The sequence below is a fragment of the Hyla sarda genome, chromosome 10 (genome assembly GCF_029499605.1).
Source record: "Hyla sarda isolate aHylSar1 chromosome 10, aHylSar1.hap1, whole genome shotgun sequence".
Taxonomy (NCBI): domain Eukaryota; kingdom Metazoa; phylum Chordata; class Amphibia; order Anura; family Hylidae; genus Hyla; species Hyla sarda.
Window position 1 is genome coordinate 123,733,154 of NC_079198.1, and position 16,775 is coordinate 123,749,928.

Consider the following 16,775-nt stretch of genomic DNA (forward strand, 5'->3'; position numbering starts at 1 on the left):
GTGATGTCAGCAGAGAGCACTGTGTTCCAAAAGAAAAGAATCTCCTCTGTAGTATTCAGCAGCTAATAAGTACTGGAAGGATTAAGATTTTTTTTAATTGAAGTAATTTACAAATCTATAACTTTCTGGAGCCAGTTGATATGAAGAATAAAAAGTGTTTTTCACTGGAGTACCCCTTTAATTCATCTGCTTTACACTGCAGGAAGAATTTGTAAAATGGAAAGGTTCCCTATTCTTCCACTTTGTCAGCGTCCTGGTGGATCCGGACCCCGATATAGCCAAGTAAGTGTCCCTGACGGATTATCTGCAGGAAATCCTTCTGTACGGGAATCTTATCATTCTGTATAATCCTATATTCCAGATTTGGAGAGTTTTGCTTGGTTCACCTTCTCCTGAAAAGAAACCCGGTCATGTTCTCGCAGCATTTTATCGAATGCATCTTTCATTTCACTTCCTACGAGAAACACGAGAAGTACAACAAGTTCTCACAGAGCGAGAGGTGAACCCCCACATCTCATCATGTTCTTACTATTCTCAACACTTAATGGTTTCCCCGTCTAAATCTTATCCGATCCTTGTATAGGGAAAGGAAACTCTTCTCCCTGAAAGGGAAGGAGAACAAGGAGAAACGTTCCAAGATTTACAAGTTCCTGCTGGAGCACTTCACCGATGAGCAGCGCTTCAATCTGACCACTAAAATAAGCCAGAATGTTCTAGGTAGGTCTACACGCTAGATCAGTGGTCTCCAAAAGGTGGACCTCCAGATGTTACAAGAACTAACTCCCTCTACAACTGACTGTGATGCTAGGAAGATGAGGGGACAGTTATGACTGTGACACAGGGGAAGATGAGGGGACAGTTATGACTGTGACACAGGGAAGATGGAGGACAGTAATGACTGTGACACAGGGAAGATGAGGGGACAGTTATGACTGTGACACAGGGAAGATGAAGGACAGTAATGACTGTGACACGGAAGATGGGGGACAGTAATGACTGTGACACAGGGAAGATGGGGGACAGTAATGACTGTGACACAGGGAAGATGGAGGACAGTAATGACTGTGACACAGGGAAGATGGAGGACAGTAATGACTGTGACACAGGGAAGATGGAGGACAGTAATGACTGTGACACAGGGAAGATGGAGGACAGTAATGACTGTGACACAGGGAAGATGGGGGACAGTAATGACTGTGACACAGGGAAGATGGAGGACAGTAATGACTGTGACACAGGGAAGATGAGGGGACAGTAATGACTGTGACACAGGGAAGATGAGGGGACAGTAATGACTGTGACACAGGGAAGATGGAGGACAGTAATGACTGTGACACAGGGAAGATGGGGGACAGTAATGACTGTGACACAGGGAAGATGGAGGACAGTAATGACTGTGACACAGGGAAGATGGAGGACAGTAATGACTGTGACACAGGGAAGATGGAGGACAGTAATGACTGTGACACAGGGAAGATGAGGGGACAGTAATGACTGTGACACAGGGAAGATGGGGGACAGTAATGACTGTGACACAGGGAAGATGGAGGACAGTAATGACTGTGACACAGGGAAGATGGAGGACAGTAATGACTGTGACACAGGGAAGATGGGGGACAGTAATGACTGTGACACAGGGAAGATGGAGGACAGTAATGACTGTGACACAAGGAAGATGGGGGACAGTTATGACTGTGACACGGAAGATGGGGGACAGTTATGACTGTGATACACAGGAAGAGATGAGGGGACAGTAATGACTGTCACCAGGAAAGGTGAGGGGGTACTGACACTTTAATATATGAAGGGGACACTAATGACTGTGGCAGACAGGGGGAGATAAAGGGACAGTAATGACTGTGATACACGGGTGGAGATGAGGGGACACCAATGACTGATATGCAGGGAGAGGTAAGGGGACACTAATGAATGATACACAGGGGAGATGAGGGGACACTAATGACTGTGATACACGAGGAGATGAGGGGACAATAATGACTGATACACAGGGGGAGATGAGGGGACACTAATGGCTGTAATACACGGGGGGAGATGAGGGGACACTAATGACTGATACACAGGGGAGATGAGGGGACACGAATGACTGATACACAGGAAGAGATGAGGGGACATCAATGACTGATACACGGAGGGGAGATGAGAGGACACTAATGACTGATACACAGGGGGAGATGAGGGGACACTAATAACTAATACACAGGGGGAGATGAGGGGACACTAATGACTGATACAATGGGGGAGATGAGGGGACACTAATGACTGATACACTGGGGGAGATGAGGGGACACTAATGACTGATACACTGGGGGAGATGAGGGGACACTAATGACTGATACACTGGGGGAGATGAGGGGACACGAATGACTGATACACAGGAAGAGATGAGGGGACATCAATGACTGATACACGGAGGGGAGATGAGAGGACACTAATGACTGATACACAGGGGGAGATGAGGGGACACTAATAACTAATACACAGGGGGAGATGAGGGGACACTAATGACTGATACAATGGGGGAGATGAGGGGACACTAATGACTGATACACTGGGGGAGATGAGGGGACACTAATGACTGATACACAGGAAGAGATGAGGGGACATCAATGACTGATACACGGAGGGGAGATGAGAGGACACTAATGACTGATACACAGGGGGAGATGAGGGGACACTAATGACTGATACACAGGGGGAGATGAGGGGACACTAATGACTGATACACTGGGGGAGATGAGGGGACACTAATGACTGATACACTGGGGGAGATGAGGGGACACTAATGACTGATACACTGGGGGAGATGAGGGGACACTAATGACTGATACACTGGGGGAGATGAGGGGACACTAATGACTGATACACTGGGGGAGATGAGGGGACACTAATGACTGATACACTGGGGGAGATGAGGGGACACTAATGACTGATACACGAGGGGAGATGAGGGGACACTGATGACTGATACACGGGGGGAGATGAGGGGACACTGATGACTGATACACGGGGGGAGATGAGAGGACACTAATGACTGATACACTGGGGGAGATGAGGGGACACTAATGACTGATACACTGGGGGAGATGAGGGGACACTAATGACTGATACACTGGGGGAGATGAGGGGACACTAATGACTGATACACGAGGGGAGATGAGGGGACACTGATGACTGATACACGGGGGGAGATGAGAGGACACTAATGACTGATACACTGGGGGAGATGAGGGGACACTAATGACTGATACACTGGGGGAGATGAGGGGACACTAATGACTGATACACTGGGGGAGATGAGGGGACACTAATGACTGATACACGAGGGGAGATGAGGGGACACTGATAACTGATACACTGGGGGAGATGAGAGGACACTATTGACTGATCATATGACGTTATGTGCTGTCTCCTGGCTCCTGACTTTTTTATACCCAGTCTGTTGAGCTCTGCTTTACACTTGACTCTTCAGTAATGTCATTGTCCCTCCGGCTGCAGCTTGCTTTGTGGACGGCCTGTTACCGATCGACATGGAAGCCGATGAGCTGCTGTCGGACATCTTCGAGATCATGAGCTGCAAAGAGATCAAGTTATCGGCAATGAGGTCAAAACCGGGGGAGGACATCGGTGGAGGAGACGATGATGAGATGGCTATGGCCAACGCTGTAATGCAAGTGGCACAAAAGAAACTTATTTCCCAGGTGAGATTGTTAATACTTCAGGGATAACTCTCTATACCAGTACTTCCTAACCAGGGTGCCTCCAGCTGTTGCAAAACTACAACTCCCAGCTTGCCCGGACAGCCAACGGCTGTCCAAGCATGCTGGGAGTTGTAGTTTTGCAACAGCTGGAGGCACCCTGGTTAGGAAACACACCTCTGTACAGCTGCAGTTATGACACATCGTTTTTTCTATTTGTGCAGGTGCAAAAGAAAAACTTTGTAGAGAACATCATCCCCATCATCTCCTCTCTGAAGGGCTTTTTGGAGCAGCAGAGGATCCCTGCCCTCCGGGACCTGATGAACTACTTGCGGGTATGTAGCTGTGTGAGACGAGCAGTCTTCCCCTTCCTGTGGCTCTCCAGCTGTTGCCAGACTCATGCTCTGCAAACGTGCTGGTCGGCAGTCAGGCACCAATGGTCTCCAACCTCCAGGTGTTGCAACTCTAACTCCCATCATGGCCTTATGGACTTTGGGTGTCAGGGCATCGGTGGAAGGTGTCGTTTAGCAACAGCTGGAGACCACTGCTACAGACCATTGGAGACCACTGCGGACCTACATTTGCAGAGCTTGATGGGAGTTAGTTTGGCAACAGCTGGAGATACACAGTTTGGGGAACACTGGACTAGACGCCATATATAAAGACATGACCTTGTTCTGCTTCACCTGCAGGAGATGATGCAGGATTACCGGGACGAGATCAAAGATTTCTTCGCTGCGGATAAACAGTTGGCGGCAGAGCTGGAGTACGACATGAAGAAGTACGAGGAGCAGTTGGAGCGGGAAAAGGAGCAGGAGAATGGCGTCCTGAATCCTTCCATTGCAGCTGTATCTGGCAGCCCACAGGTGAGGAGGGTATGGCTATGGCAGTGTTTCCCAAGCTGGGTGCCTCCAGCTGTTGCAAAACTACAACTCAGCATGCCCGGACAGCCTTCGGCTGTCCGAGCATGCTGAGAGTTGTAGTTTTGCAACAGCTGGAGGCACCCTGGTTGGGAAACACTGGGCTATAGTGCGATAGAAGTGAATGCACAGTGTGTATGATGTGGTCTGACAACTGCTGGGCCTGTCGCTTACATTATAGCACCCACTAGAGATGAGCGAACTTACAGTAAATTCGGTTCGTCACGAACTTCTCGGCTCGGCAGTTGATGACTTATCCTGCATAAATTAGTTCAGCCTTCAGGTGCTCCGGTGGGCTGGAAAAGGTGGATACAGTCCTAGGAAAGAGTCTTCTAGGACTGTATCCACCTTTTCCAGCCCACGGGAGCACCTGAAAGCTGAACTAATTTATGCAGGAAATGTCATCAACTGCCGAGCCGAGAAGTTTGTGACGAATCGAATTTACTGTAAGTTCACTCATCTCTACGGACTATTTAAAGGAGAAGTATCATGAACAAAAACATTTCCTATATGCATAGGATCCGAACGCTGTGATCACCCCCCCCCCCCCCCCAAAATGGGGCCCTGGGAACGCAGCGTGTCCACCAACTGCACAAAGTGGCGGCCGACATGACCCCTCCATGTATCTCTATGGAAGAGCCGAAGATAGCTGAGGCCCCGTACAGGAGATTGTGGGGGGGCCCGGCGGTTGGACCCCCTGTGATCTAAAACTTATCACCACCACCACCACCCTGTCTGTGTGTTATTAGTTTAATTACATTAGGTTTGTCTAAAACTGTGACTTGGAGAACATTCAATTAACATTTTCTTAGCGATCAATGCAGAAATCCAGGTTATTATTGTGGTGTAATTGTTGTCTCACATGCTTTGTGTATCACTATTGGTCTTTGTTCAGACTGCTTCTTATATTGTGTTTTTCTAGGCCTCTGCTGGCGCTGGTTCTCCTCGAACCCCAACTACTCACCGGTCCCCTCTGCCCACCATAGAGGAGGTACCTGGAGGGGCGGAGCCATCTACACCTATTGCCACACCCAGGGTCGCCATCCTTGCCGGACAGGGCCCTCGGCCGAGGTAAACATTAGTCTTATTTTTTTTATTTTTGTTTTCCAAGAACAGCACCACATCTGTCCTCAGGACGTGTGTGGTATTGCAGTACAGTTGTGAATTTGCAATACCGCACAGGTGTGGTGCTGTTTTTGGAAGAAATTTGCGGTTTTTCTATTTCTGGACAATTTATTTAAAAGGATATAAAAATGTATCCCCTATCCTAAGGATCCCCTGTACCTATCCCCCATCCTTATGATAATGGGTACGTTTTTATATCCCAGAGTACTGCTTCAAAGGGGTACTCCGGTGGAAAACTTTTTTTTATTTATTTTTTTTAAATCAACTGGTGCCAGAAAGTTAAACAGATTTGTAAATGACTTCTATTTAAAAAATCTCAATCCTTTCAGTACTTATTAGCTGCTGAATACTACAGAGGAAATTCTTTTCTTTTTGAATTTCTTTTTTTGTCTTGTCCACAGTGCTCTCTGCTGACACCTCTGTCCGTGTCTGGAACTGTCCAGAGCAGCATAGGTTTGCAATGGGGATTTTCTCCTGCTCTGGACAGTTCCTGATACGGGCATCAGGTGTCAGCAGAGAGCACTGTGGACAAGACAAAAAAAAAATTCAAAAAGAAAAGAATTTCCTCTGTAGCATACAGCTGCTAATAAGTACTGGAAGGGTAAAGATTTTTAATAGAAGTCATTTACAAATCTGTTTAACTTTCTGGCACTGGAGTACCCCTTTAATTTCATTTACTGAGGGATGTATGTAGTGACTGGTGTGTGTGTGCGCTCCTGCAGGCAGATGTCACTCAGCACTCTCGCCATCCTCAATTCTGCAAGAAAAACCGTGGAAAACAAACTGAAGCCGAGGAGCAAGAGCATCGGGGCGAATCCATCAACGCCGTCCCCGTCCAGTAGGAACAGTAGTAAGCTGGGTACGAGCGGAATGGGTTTTATCTTTACTGATCGGGTCACATGCCATTATGTCAGCACTGAGTAGATCAGTGTTTCCTAACCAGGGTGCCTCCAGCTGTTGAAAAACTACAACTCCCAGCATGCCTGGACAGCCAACGGCTGTCCAGGCATGCTGGGAGTTGTAGTTTTGCTACAGCTGGAGGCACGGTTGGACACAGGTAGTCAGCCCCCCACCAACACCTTGTGCCATATTCCAGTAGAAGCCATTGTAACCATCTTTTGATGTTTGTCATTGATTTCTGTTGCTGTTTGTTTCTTTTATATTATTTACAAACCTTTTTTTTTTCTTGAAGCCACGTTCCGCACTTCTGATCAGCCGTCTAATACATCCCTTGAAGGCAGAGCAATCAGTACTCCAGAACGTAAGTCTTGACCCTGTGTCACGAGTGGATATTGAATCATTTTAGATATTTGCATGTATTAGGATGCATCGGTGAATTGCCTTTGCCAAATTTGGGCAAATGATTCAGACCAAAAAGTCCGGTCATGTCGAATTCAAAGCATGGGGTGCGCCCCTAGGTTAAGAACATGATCCAAAACAATAACATCTGATATGAGTGATCCGATAGGGTGCCCTCTGGTGGACAAATAAGAAAGTGTGTGTGTGTGTATATATATGTGTATAGAAGTGTCATTGACTTGGAGTTACATTGTGTGTGTATGTATGTATATATATATATATATATATATATATGTATGTGTGTGTATATATATATATATATATATATATATATATATATATATATATATATATATACACACACACATACACACACACACACACACACACACACACACACATATACACACACACACACACACACAATGTAACTCCAAGTCAATGACACTTCTGTGAAATCCCACTGTCCACTCAGGAAGAACACTGATTGACAATCAATTTCACATGCTGTTGTGCAAATGCAACAGACAACAGGTGGAAATGATAGGCAATTAGCAAGACACTCCCAATAAAGGAATGGTTCTGCAGGTGGTGACCACAGACCACTTCTCAGTTCATATGCTTCCTGGCTTATGTTTTGGTCACTTTTGAATGCTGGCGGTGCTTTCACTCTAGTGTTAGCATGAAATGGAGACTACAGCCTGCACAAGTGGCTCAGGTAGTGCAGCTCATCCAGGATGGCACATCAATGCGAGCTGTGGCAAGAAGGTTTGCTGTGTCTGTCAGCGTAGTGTCCAGAGCATGGAGGCGCTACCAGGAGACAGGCCAGTACATCAGGAGATGTGGAGGAGGCCGTAGGAGGGCAACAACCCAGCAGCAGGACCGCTACCTCTGCCTTTGTTCAAGGAGGAGCAGGAGGAGCACTGCCAGAGCCCTGCAAAATGACCTCCAGCAGGCCACAAATGTGCATGTGTCCACTCAAACTGTCAGAAACAGACTCCATGAGGGTGGTAGGAGGGCCCGACGTCCACAGGTCGGGGTTGTGCTTACAGCCCAATACAGTGCAGGACATTTGGCATTTGCCAGAGAACACCAAGATTGGAAAATTCGCCACTGGCGTCCTTTGCTCTTTACAGATTAAAGCAGGTTCACACTGAGCACATGTGACAGACGTGAGTCTGGAGACGCCGTGGAGAACATTCTGCTGCCTGCAACATCCTCCAGCATGACCGGTTTGGCGGTGGGTCAGTAATGGTGTGGGGTTGCATTTCTTTGGGGGGCCGCACAGCCCTCCATGTTCTTGCCAGAGGTAGCCTGACTGCCATTAGGTACCGAGATGAGATCCTCAGACCCCTTGTGAGACCATATGCGGGTGCGGTTGGCCCTGGGTTCCTCCTAATACAAGACAATGCTAGACCTCATGTGGCTGGAGTGTGTCAGCAGTTCCTACAAGAGGAAGGCATTGATGCTATGGACTGGCCCTCCCCCGTTCCCCTGACCTGAATCCGAAGGAGCCCATCTGGGACATCATGTCTCGCTCCATCCACCACAGACTGTCCAGGAGTTGGCGGATGCTTTAGTCCAGGCCTGGGAAGACATCCCTCAGGAGACCATCCCCCACCTCATCAGGAGCATGCCCAGGCGTTGTAGGGAGGTCCTACGGGCACGTGGAGGCCACACACACTACTGAGCCTCATTGTGACTTGTATTAAGGACATTACATAAAGTTGGATCAGCCTGTAGTGGGGTTTTCCACTTTGATTTTGAGTGTGACTCCATATCCAGACCTCCATGGGTTCATACATTTGATTTCCATTGATAATTTGTGATTTTGTTGTCGGCACATTCAACTATGTAAAGACGAAAGTATTTCATACGATTAGTTCATTCATTCAGATCTAGGATGTGTTATTAGTGTTCCCTTTATTTTTTGGAGCAGTGTGTATGTGTATATATACTATCTATATTTATCTATAAGTAGCTTGATGAAGTCCATCCCGATCCCAGCAATGATAAGTAGTGATTACAGTAATAAAAGGAAAACTAGTCCAGAGCAGGATTTTCAGATAAAAGAACCCAAGGTTTATTCGATATACAAGTGACACGTTTCAAGTTCACATTGCACTTTAGTACGGCTATGAATATCTGCATGTAAATTCCATAGAATTCAATTGTCCATTCACTTCAATGGAATTCCTGCAGCGGAAATTCTGCAGTGTGAATGGGACGGCGGAGTATCATTGACTTGTATTGGCTATAAATTCATGAAGAATTTTCATGTGAAATTCCATGCAGTAATTCTGCTGTGTGCACGTAGCCTAAGGGTTTCATGCGCACTTGAAATGCGTCACATATTGTACACCAAGTGGCCTCTGCAGTTGTATGCTGGGATATCTCCTCTTCTCAAAGCGAATGGACATAATTCATAAGGTAACTTAAACTACTCTTAAGAATTTACAACCTTATTCTAGATCAGTGGTCTCCAACCTGCGGACCTCCAGATGTTGCAAAACTACAATTCCCAGCATGCCCGGACAGCCGTTGGCTGTCCGGGCATGCTGGGAGTTGTAGTTTTGCAACATCTGGGGGTCCGCAGGTTGGAGATCACTGTTCTAGATCTTGACATTGGACAAACTGGAAGTCTGTCATCTAGATCAGTGTTTCCCAACCAGTGTGCCTCCAGCTGTTGCAAAACTACAACTCTCAGCATGCCAGGATGGGAAATACTGATCTAGAGGAAGATCTGATGTGATCTGCAAAAATCCAGAGCTCATTGGTGAATGTCTCATGCAATGTTTCATATATATTTTGCAGAAACCATTTATAATGTGACTTTTGGAGCCGGAGTGAGTTACATTAGTGCTAACCAGACACCAGCCTCGGGGAGGAGCCTGAACGCGTCACGTGACAAAGAGACGGACGTCCTGTGTATCATGTCTCCAGACAAGCCGTGAGTATTGTGTTCCGGGAGGGTATAATTGTCATTCCAGTCACCAGTTGTTTTGAAATAATTAATTTGTAGTTACCGCCATTTATATTAACTTTTAATATGCCACAGATGTAAAATTTCGGGAAATTTTATATATATAAATTTTTTTTTATTATTATATAAATGCAGAGTGGAGTAGTTCTATAAATTAAAACTCACTTAAATTCTGAATGTTGGTCTAACACTAAAGGGGTACTCCACTGGCCAGGCGCTGCGGGGGTCGGCCACGCCCCCTCAATGCAAGTCTATGGGAGGGGGTGTGACGGACCCCCGCAGCGCGCACGTGTTCGGAACTAAATGTTTTGAATGCTGGCCAGTGGAGTATCCCTTTAAAGGAGATATCTCATGGATAAAACGTTTTAGATCGTAGGGGGTCCGAGCGCTGGGGCCCCCCCTTGCGATCTCCTGTATGGAGCCCTGGCTCTCCAACGGAGTGGCACGTCAAAACCCCCGCCCCCTCCATATAGCTCTCTGGGAGAGTAGTTCGGCTATCTTCGGCTCTTCCTTAGAGATATATGGAGGGGGTGTGGTGGTCGTGACACGCCGCTATGGGGAGTGCTGGGGCTCCATACAGGAGATCGTGGGGGGGCCCTAGCCCTCGGACCCTCCGCTATCTAAAACGTATCCCCTATCCCGCGTTAGGGGATACGTTTTTATTCATGAGACTTCTTCTTTAATAATTTACAAGATGGAGCCCATCCACAACCAAACTAAACGGAAACCTTTTTTTAACAATCAAAAAGAAACTAAGCGGCACCGATACCTTCAGCCCGCAGCTACTCTAGATGGACACGAACATTCCAGGTAGGATAACCAGCCGTTTCCAGTAGCGGTGGTGCCAGGACAATGTAGACCTCAGAGGCGACTGCCGGCGGTTTCACGCATATGGATGCGCTTCATCCGGCCTCCTCAGAGGCCGGATGAAGCGCATCCATATGCGCGAAACCGCCGGCAGTCGCCTCTGAGCGCTCCACATTGTTTTGAAGTCCCTGCCGGAGGAACAGCCCGAGATGGGAGCCGATTAACCAGGTTCTATGCGGTGAGTGCCGGCCGCCTGTTCGTCCCTTTGGTTTTTCTATTATGGAAACCTTTTTTTTTTTTCCGTGCAGTGTCCTTAGAGACAGAAATGCATATTGCCTAATGTCTGTAACATGGTATTCAAATGAGAGAGAGATTATATATATTTATATTAGAACCAAATTAAATGATAACCGAATATTACCTCTTGTTTTTCGTTCCTGCACGCACACCACCAATCCACTGTCTATGGCGTTTTGGGAGAGAGCTTAGCGCCGCACTCTACTTCCTTTGTGATCTCTAGAGATGAGCGAACTTACAGTAAATTTGATTCGTCACAAACTTCTCGGCTCGGCAGTTGACTTATCCTGCATAAATTAGTTCAGCTTTCCGGTGCTCCGGTGGGCTGGAAAAGGTGAATACAGTCCTAGGAGACTCTTTCCTAGGACTGTATCCATCTTTTCCAGCCCACCGGAGCACTTGAAGGCTGAACTCATTTACGCAGGAAAAGACATCAACTGCCGAGCCGAGAAGTTTGTGACGAATCGAATTTACTGTAAGTTCGCTCATCTCTAGTCAGCTCCATAAACAATAAATGCTGTGGCTGATCTTTTCATTTCTAATATTGCCTAAATTCTACCCACCCCCCATATTACAAAACTGTGTCACTGTACATCTGGCTATAATCCTTCTTGTTTTATCTGCCGTCCTAGGGCACCGCAGCCGCGTCAATGGAACGTGGAGTCTCCAGTGCAGAGAAGTAACCGGCGGCAGCCATCCAGACGAGCGCCGCTCAAACCCGCCAACTAGACGGAGCAGTGTGGGGGGACTCCGACCGGTTCACTCAAGTCCATCACGTTTTCTGTACATATTTCTTTGTATGACGCTGGTGAATTTCTTGCACAATTTTGCACTTGTCCTGTAAACCATGTTATTGAATTTTTATTTTCCCGCTTATATATGTTAATATTCATAGCTGCAGCCCCTGTAATCATTTTATAATGCTATTAGCTTATTAAAAGGCTTTGGTGTGGATCATATTACTTCGTATTGTTGTGGCAGGTCCTTTACTAGTTATCAAACATGATGGTACAATTTCTGCCTGTCTTCCATTGTGGTAGTTGTTTTAAAGGGGTACTCCGCCCCTAGACATCTTATCCCCTATCCAAAGGATAGGGGATAAGATGTCAGATCGTGGGGGTCCCGCTGCTGGGGACCCCCGGGATCTCTGCTGCAGCACCCACCTCAACGGCTTCCAGCAACGCTGGAGGCTTCGGATCCAGACCACGCGAGCAGAAGAGCGTCACTTCACAACTCCGCCCCCGTGCGACGTCACAACTCCGTCCCCGTGCGACATCACGACCGACCCCTCAATGCAAGTCTATGGGAGGGGGCGTGACGCCCCCTCCCATAGACTTGCATTGAGGGCCCGGGCGTGACATCACACAGGGGCGGAGTCGTGAAGTCACGCTCTTCCGCTCGCGTGGGTGGGTGCTGCAGCCAAGATCCCGGGGGTCCCCAGCGGCGGGACCCCCGCAATCTGACATTTTATCCCCTATCCTTTGGATAGGGGATAAGATGTCTAGGGGCGGAGTACCCCTTTAAGAACTGTTAGCGTCCTCCTTTGCTGCACATAAAAAAAATGTAAACAGCCTTTTGGCCTGCTGTAACCAAAGTAGTTCACTAATCCATTTTTTAGCATCTTTTATTAAGAAAAATTGCTTTTGATTATTATATAAAGAAAAAAGTAAAAATGTCTATTTTCCAGTTATTGCGTTCAATGATCCGTTTTATTTAGGGGATATTCTGGTGAACTCTTTTTCTTCCCTATCCACAGGATAGGGGTTAAATGCGTACTGTCACTTTAATAAACTTCAACATGTCATAAGTTTTGACTGGTTGGGTCTCAGTGTTCTAATTGCAGCCAATAGCTAGAACAAGGAGGAAGATGATTGTGATAAGAGGCAAAATACAGGGGGGGGGGGGGGCATTTCTATGGATACACCTTAATAAAATGGGAATGGTTGGTGATATAAACTTCCTGTTTGTGGCACATTAGTATATGTGAGGGGGGAAACTTTTCAAGATGGGTGGTGACCATGGTGGCCATTTTGAATCCAACTTTTGTTTTTTCAATAGGAAGAGGGTCATGTGACGCATCAAACTTATTGGGAATTTCACAAAAAATACAATGATGTGCTTGGTTTTAACGTAACTTTATTCTTTCATGAGTTATTTACAAGTTTCTGACCACTTATAAAATGTGTTCAATGTGCTGCCCATTGTGTTGGATTGTCAATGCAACCCTCTTCTCTATACTGCTATATACTACTATATACACTGCAGGAGAAATGCTAGCACAGGCTTCCAGTATCCGTATACACTGCTATATACTACTATATACACCGCAGGAGAAATGCTAGCACAGGCTTCCAGTATCCGTATACACTGCTGTATACTACTATATACACCGCAGGAGAAATGCTAGCACAGGCTTCCAGTATCCGTATACACTGCTGTATACTACTATATACACAGCAGGAGAAATGCCGGCACAGCTTCCAGTATCCGTATACACTGCTATATACACTGCAGGAGAAATGGTAGCACAGGCTTCCAGTATCCGTATACACTGCTCTATACTACTATATACACCGCAGGAGAAATGCTAGCACAGGCTTCCAGTATCCGTATATACTGCTATATACCACTATATACACACCGCAGGAGAAATGCTAGCACAGGCTTCCTGTATCCGTATACACTGCTATATACTACTATATACACCGCAGGAGAAATGCTAGCACAGGCTTCCAGTATCCGTATACACTGCTATATACTACTATATACACCGCAGGAGAAATGCTAGCACAGGCTTCCAGTATCCGTATACACTGCTATATACACCGCAGGAGAAATGCTAGCACAGGCTTCCAGTATCAGTAGTTTCAGGTGCTGCACATCTCGTATCTTCACAGCATAGACAATTGCCTTCAGATGACCCCAAAGATAAAAGTCTAAAGAGACCTTGGGGGCCATTCAACTGGCCCACGACTACCAATCCACTTTCCAGGAAACTGTTCATCTAGGAATGCTCGGACCTGACACCCATAATGTGGTGGTCACCATCTTGCTGGAAAAACTCAGGGAACGTGCAGCTTCAGTGCATAAAGAGGGAAACACATCATCATGTAGGAATTTCACATATCCAGTGGCCTTGAGGTTTCCATTGATGAAGAATGGCCCCACTATCTTTGTACCCCATATACCACACCAGACCATCAATCTTTGTGTTCCAACAGTCTTGGAGGGATCTATCCAATGTGGGTCAGTGTCAGACCAATAGCGGTGGTTTTGTTTGTTAACTTCACCATTCACATAAAAGTTTCCTCATCACTGAACAAAATCTTCTGCGTAAAATGAGGGTCCTGTTCACATTTTTGTTTTGCCCATTCTGCAGCACCTGAAACTACGGAGTCTGGTAGCCTGTGCTAGCATTTCTCCTGCGGTGTATATAGTAGTATATAGCAGTGTATACGGATACTGGAAGCCTGTGCTAGCATTTCTCCTGCGGTGTATATAGTAGTATAGAGCAGTGTATACGGATACTGGAAGCCTGTGCTAGCATTTCTCCTGCGGTGTATATAGTAGTGTATACGAATACTGGAAGCCTGTGCTAGCATTTCTCCTGCGGTGTATATAGTAGTATATAGCAGTGTATACGGATACTGGAAGCCTGTGCTGGCATTTCTCCTGCGGTGTATATAGTAGTATATAGCAGTGTATACGGATACTGGAAGCCTGTGCTAGCGTTTCTCCTGCGGTGTATATAGTAGTATATAGCAGTGTATACGGATACTGGAAGCCTGTGCTAGCATTTCTCCTGCGGTGTATATAGTAGTATATAGCAGTGTATACGGATACTGGAAGCCTGTGCTAGCATTTCTCCTGTGGTGTATATAGTAGTATATAGCATTGTATACGGATACTGGAAGCCTGTGCTAGCATTTCTCCTGCGGCGTATATAGTAGTATATAGAGAAGAGGGTTGCATTGACAATCCAACACAATGGGCAGCACATTGAACACATTTTATAATTGGTCAGAAACTTGTAAATAACTCATGAAAGAATAAAGTTATGTTAAAACCAATCACATCATTGTTTTTCTTGTGAAATTCCCAATAAGTGATGTGTCACATGACCCTCTTCCTATTGAAAAAACAAAAGTACGATTCAAAATGGCCGCCATGGTCACCCCCCCCCATCTTGAAAAGTTTCCCCCCTCATATATACTAATGTGTCACAAATAGGAAGTTAATATCACCAACCATTCCCATTTTATTAAGGTGTATCCATAGAAATGGCTCCCCTTGTACAATGTATGTCTGAGATTGTCCCTTCTCAGCTGCACTTTTCTCCCCACTCGTTCGAACAAGGTCAAGTACAGGCCCATGTCACCCGCTGGATTGCTCTGGACCCTGGTGATTAGCTGAGCGGGCCATCATTCCTGCTCATCTGTGGGTGGTTCCCTGTACAGGGGATTGTGGGGGATTCTAGCAGTCAGGCCGGGTTCACACAACAAAATCAGCGGCCAGCGCAGACATTGCCGCCGCCGCACCGCCCCCCCCCCCCCCCATATACAGCAATGTCTGCAGAGCGCAGATCCACCAAAACATTGAACTTGTTTTTTAAATAAAGGGGTATTCTGGGATCTAAGCTTTTATCCCCTATCCAGAGGAGGGAGGGAAACCTGGAAGTTTCTGACACTGGAGACGCAGCCCCACATACAATGCGGGTGCTGCAGGGAGATCGTGGGGGGTCCCAGTGGCGGCCCCCCCAGTGATCAGACATTATATCACTTATCCTCTAGATAGGGGATAAAAGCTTAGATCCCGGAATACCCCTTTAACTCAAGTTTTTCCGGGTAGAAAGTCTACCAGGAAAACTCAGCTGCATCGGAATTTCGAAACTGAATTCTGCTCAGAAATTCTGAAGTGTGAACCCGGCCTTAGGGGTTAAGTTAGGTTTCTAACTTTTTGCAGTGTAAAAGACAAGCCAAAAATAAACAAGTCTTATAAAAGAAAAGCTCTGCAACTTTCAGTTCCTCACAATATTCAGGATAGCTGCTTGTAGTCAGTGAAAGGAAGCATTAGTCACAGTCAGTTCATACAGTATTTTGGGACTCATTTTCAGCCTTTTTTGCCTGAGATTAAAAAAAAATTTTTGCCCCCTATCTCACCAGCTACAAGAATGATTACTCTCCACACTGTCATTTCAAAGTACAATTGGTCGTATAAAAAAAAACAAAAGCCCTCATATGGGTGTCTGGATGGAAAAATTAAGATGTGTGGCTTTTAACCCCTTAGGGAGTTTTTCCGTTTTTGCATTTTCATTTTTTTCTCATCATCTTCTAAAAATCATAACGCTTTCAATTTTGCACATAAAATTCCATTTTATGGCTTATTTTTTGCTCCACCAATTCTACTTTGCAGTGACCTTAGTCAAATCCACGGAAACGAAAAAAAAAATTAATTGTGCTACAAAAATTGAAGAAAAGTCATTTTGTAACTTTTAGGGGCTTCGGTTTCTACGCAGTGCATTTTTCGGTAAAAGTAACACCTTATCTTTATTCTGTAGGTCCATACGGTTAAAATGATCCCCTACTTATATAGTTGGATTTTGTCGTACTTCGGAAAAAAATCATAACT

General features: G+C 46.1%; 1 protein-coding gene across 2 annotated transcripts in view; it reads left to right on the forward strand.

Annotated features, from left to right (window-relative positions):
- NCAPD3 (non-SMC condensin II complex subunit D3) overlaps positions 1 to 12,343 on the forward strand; it is a 68,048-nt gene extending 55,705 nt beyond the window's left edge. Inside the window, exons 24-34 of one of the 2 annotated variants that reach the window (XM_056542390.1) lie at positions 203 to 282; positions 362 to 499; positions 584 to 717; positions 3,517 to 3,719; positions 3,941 to 4,051; positions 4,409 to 4,582; positions 5,559 to 5,707; positions 6,484 to 6,620; positions 6,954 to 7,022; positions 9,875 to 10,010; positions 11,780 to 12,343. In XM_056542390.1, coding sequence (XP_056398365.1) covers positions 203 to 282; positions 362 to 499; positions 584 to 717; positions 3,517 to 3,719; positions 3,941 to 4,051; positions 4,409 to 4,582; positions 5,559 to 5,707; positions 6,484 to 6,620; positions 6,954 to 7,022; positions 9,875 to 10,010; positions 11,780 to 11,876 — 1,428 coding nt within the window. In that variant the 3' untranslated portion in view covers positions 11,877 to 12,343. The remainder of the gene's footprint in view (positions 1 to 202; positions 283 to 361; positions 500 to 583; positions 718 to 3,516; positions 3,720 to 3,940; positions 4,052 to 4,408; positions 4,583 to 5,558; positions 5,708 to 6,483; positions 6,621 to 6,953; positions 7,023 to 9,874; positions 10,011 to 11,779) is intronic. The other variant, XM_056542389.1, reaches the window with a different exon arrangement.
- Positions 12,344 to 16,775: the final 4,432 nt, after the last annotated feature.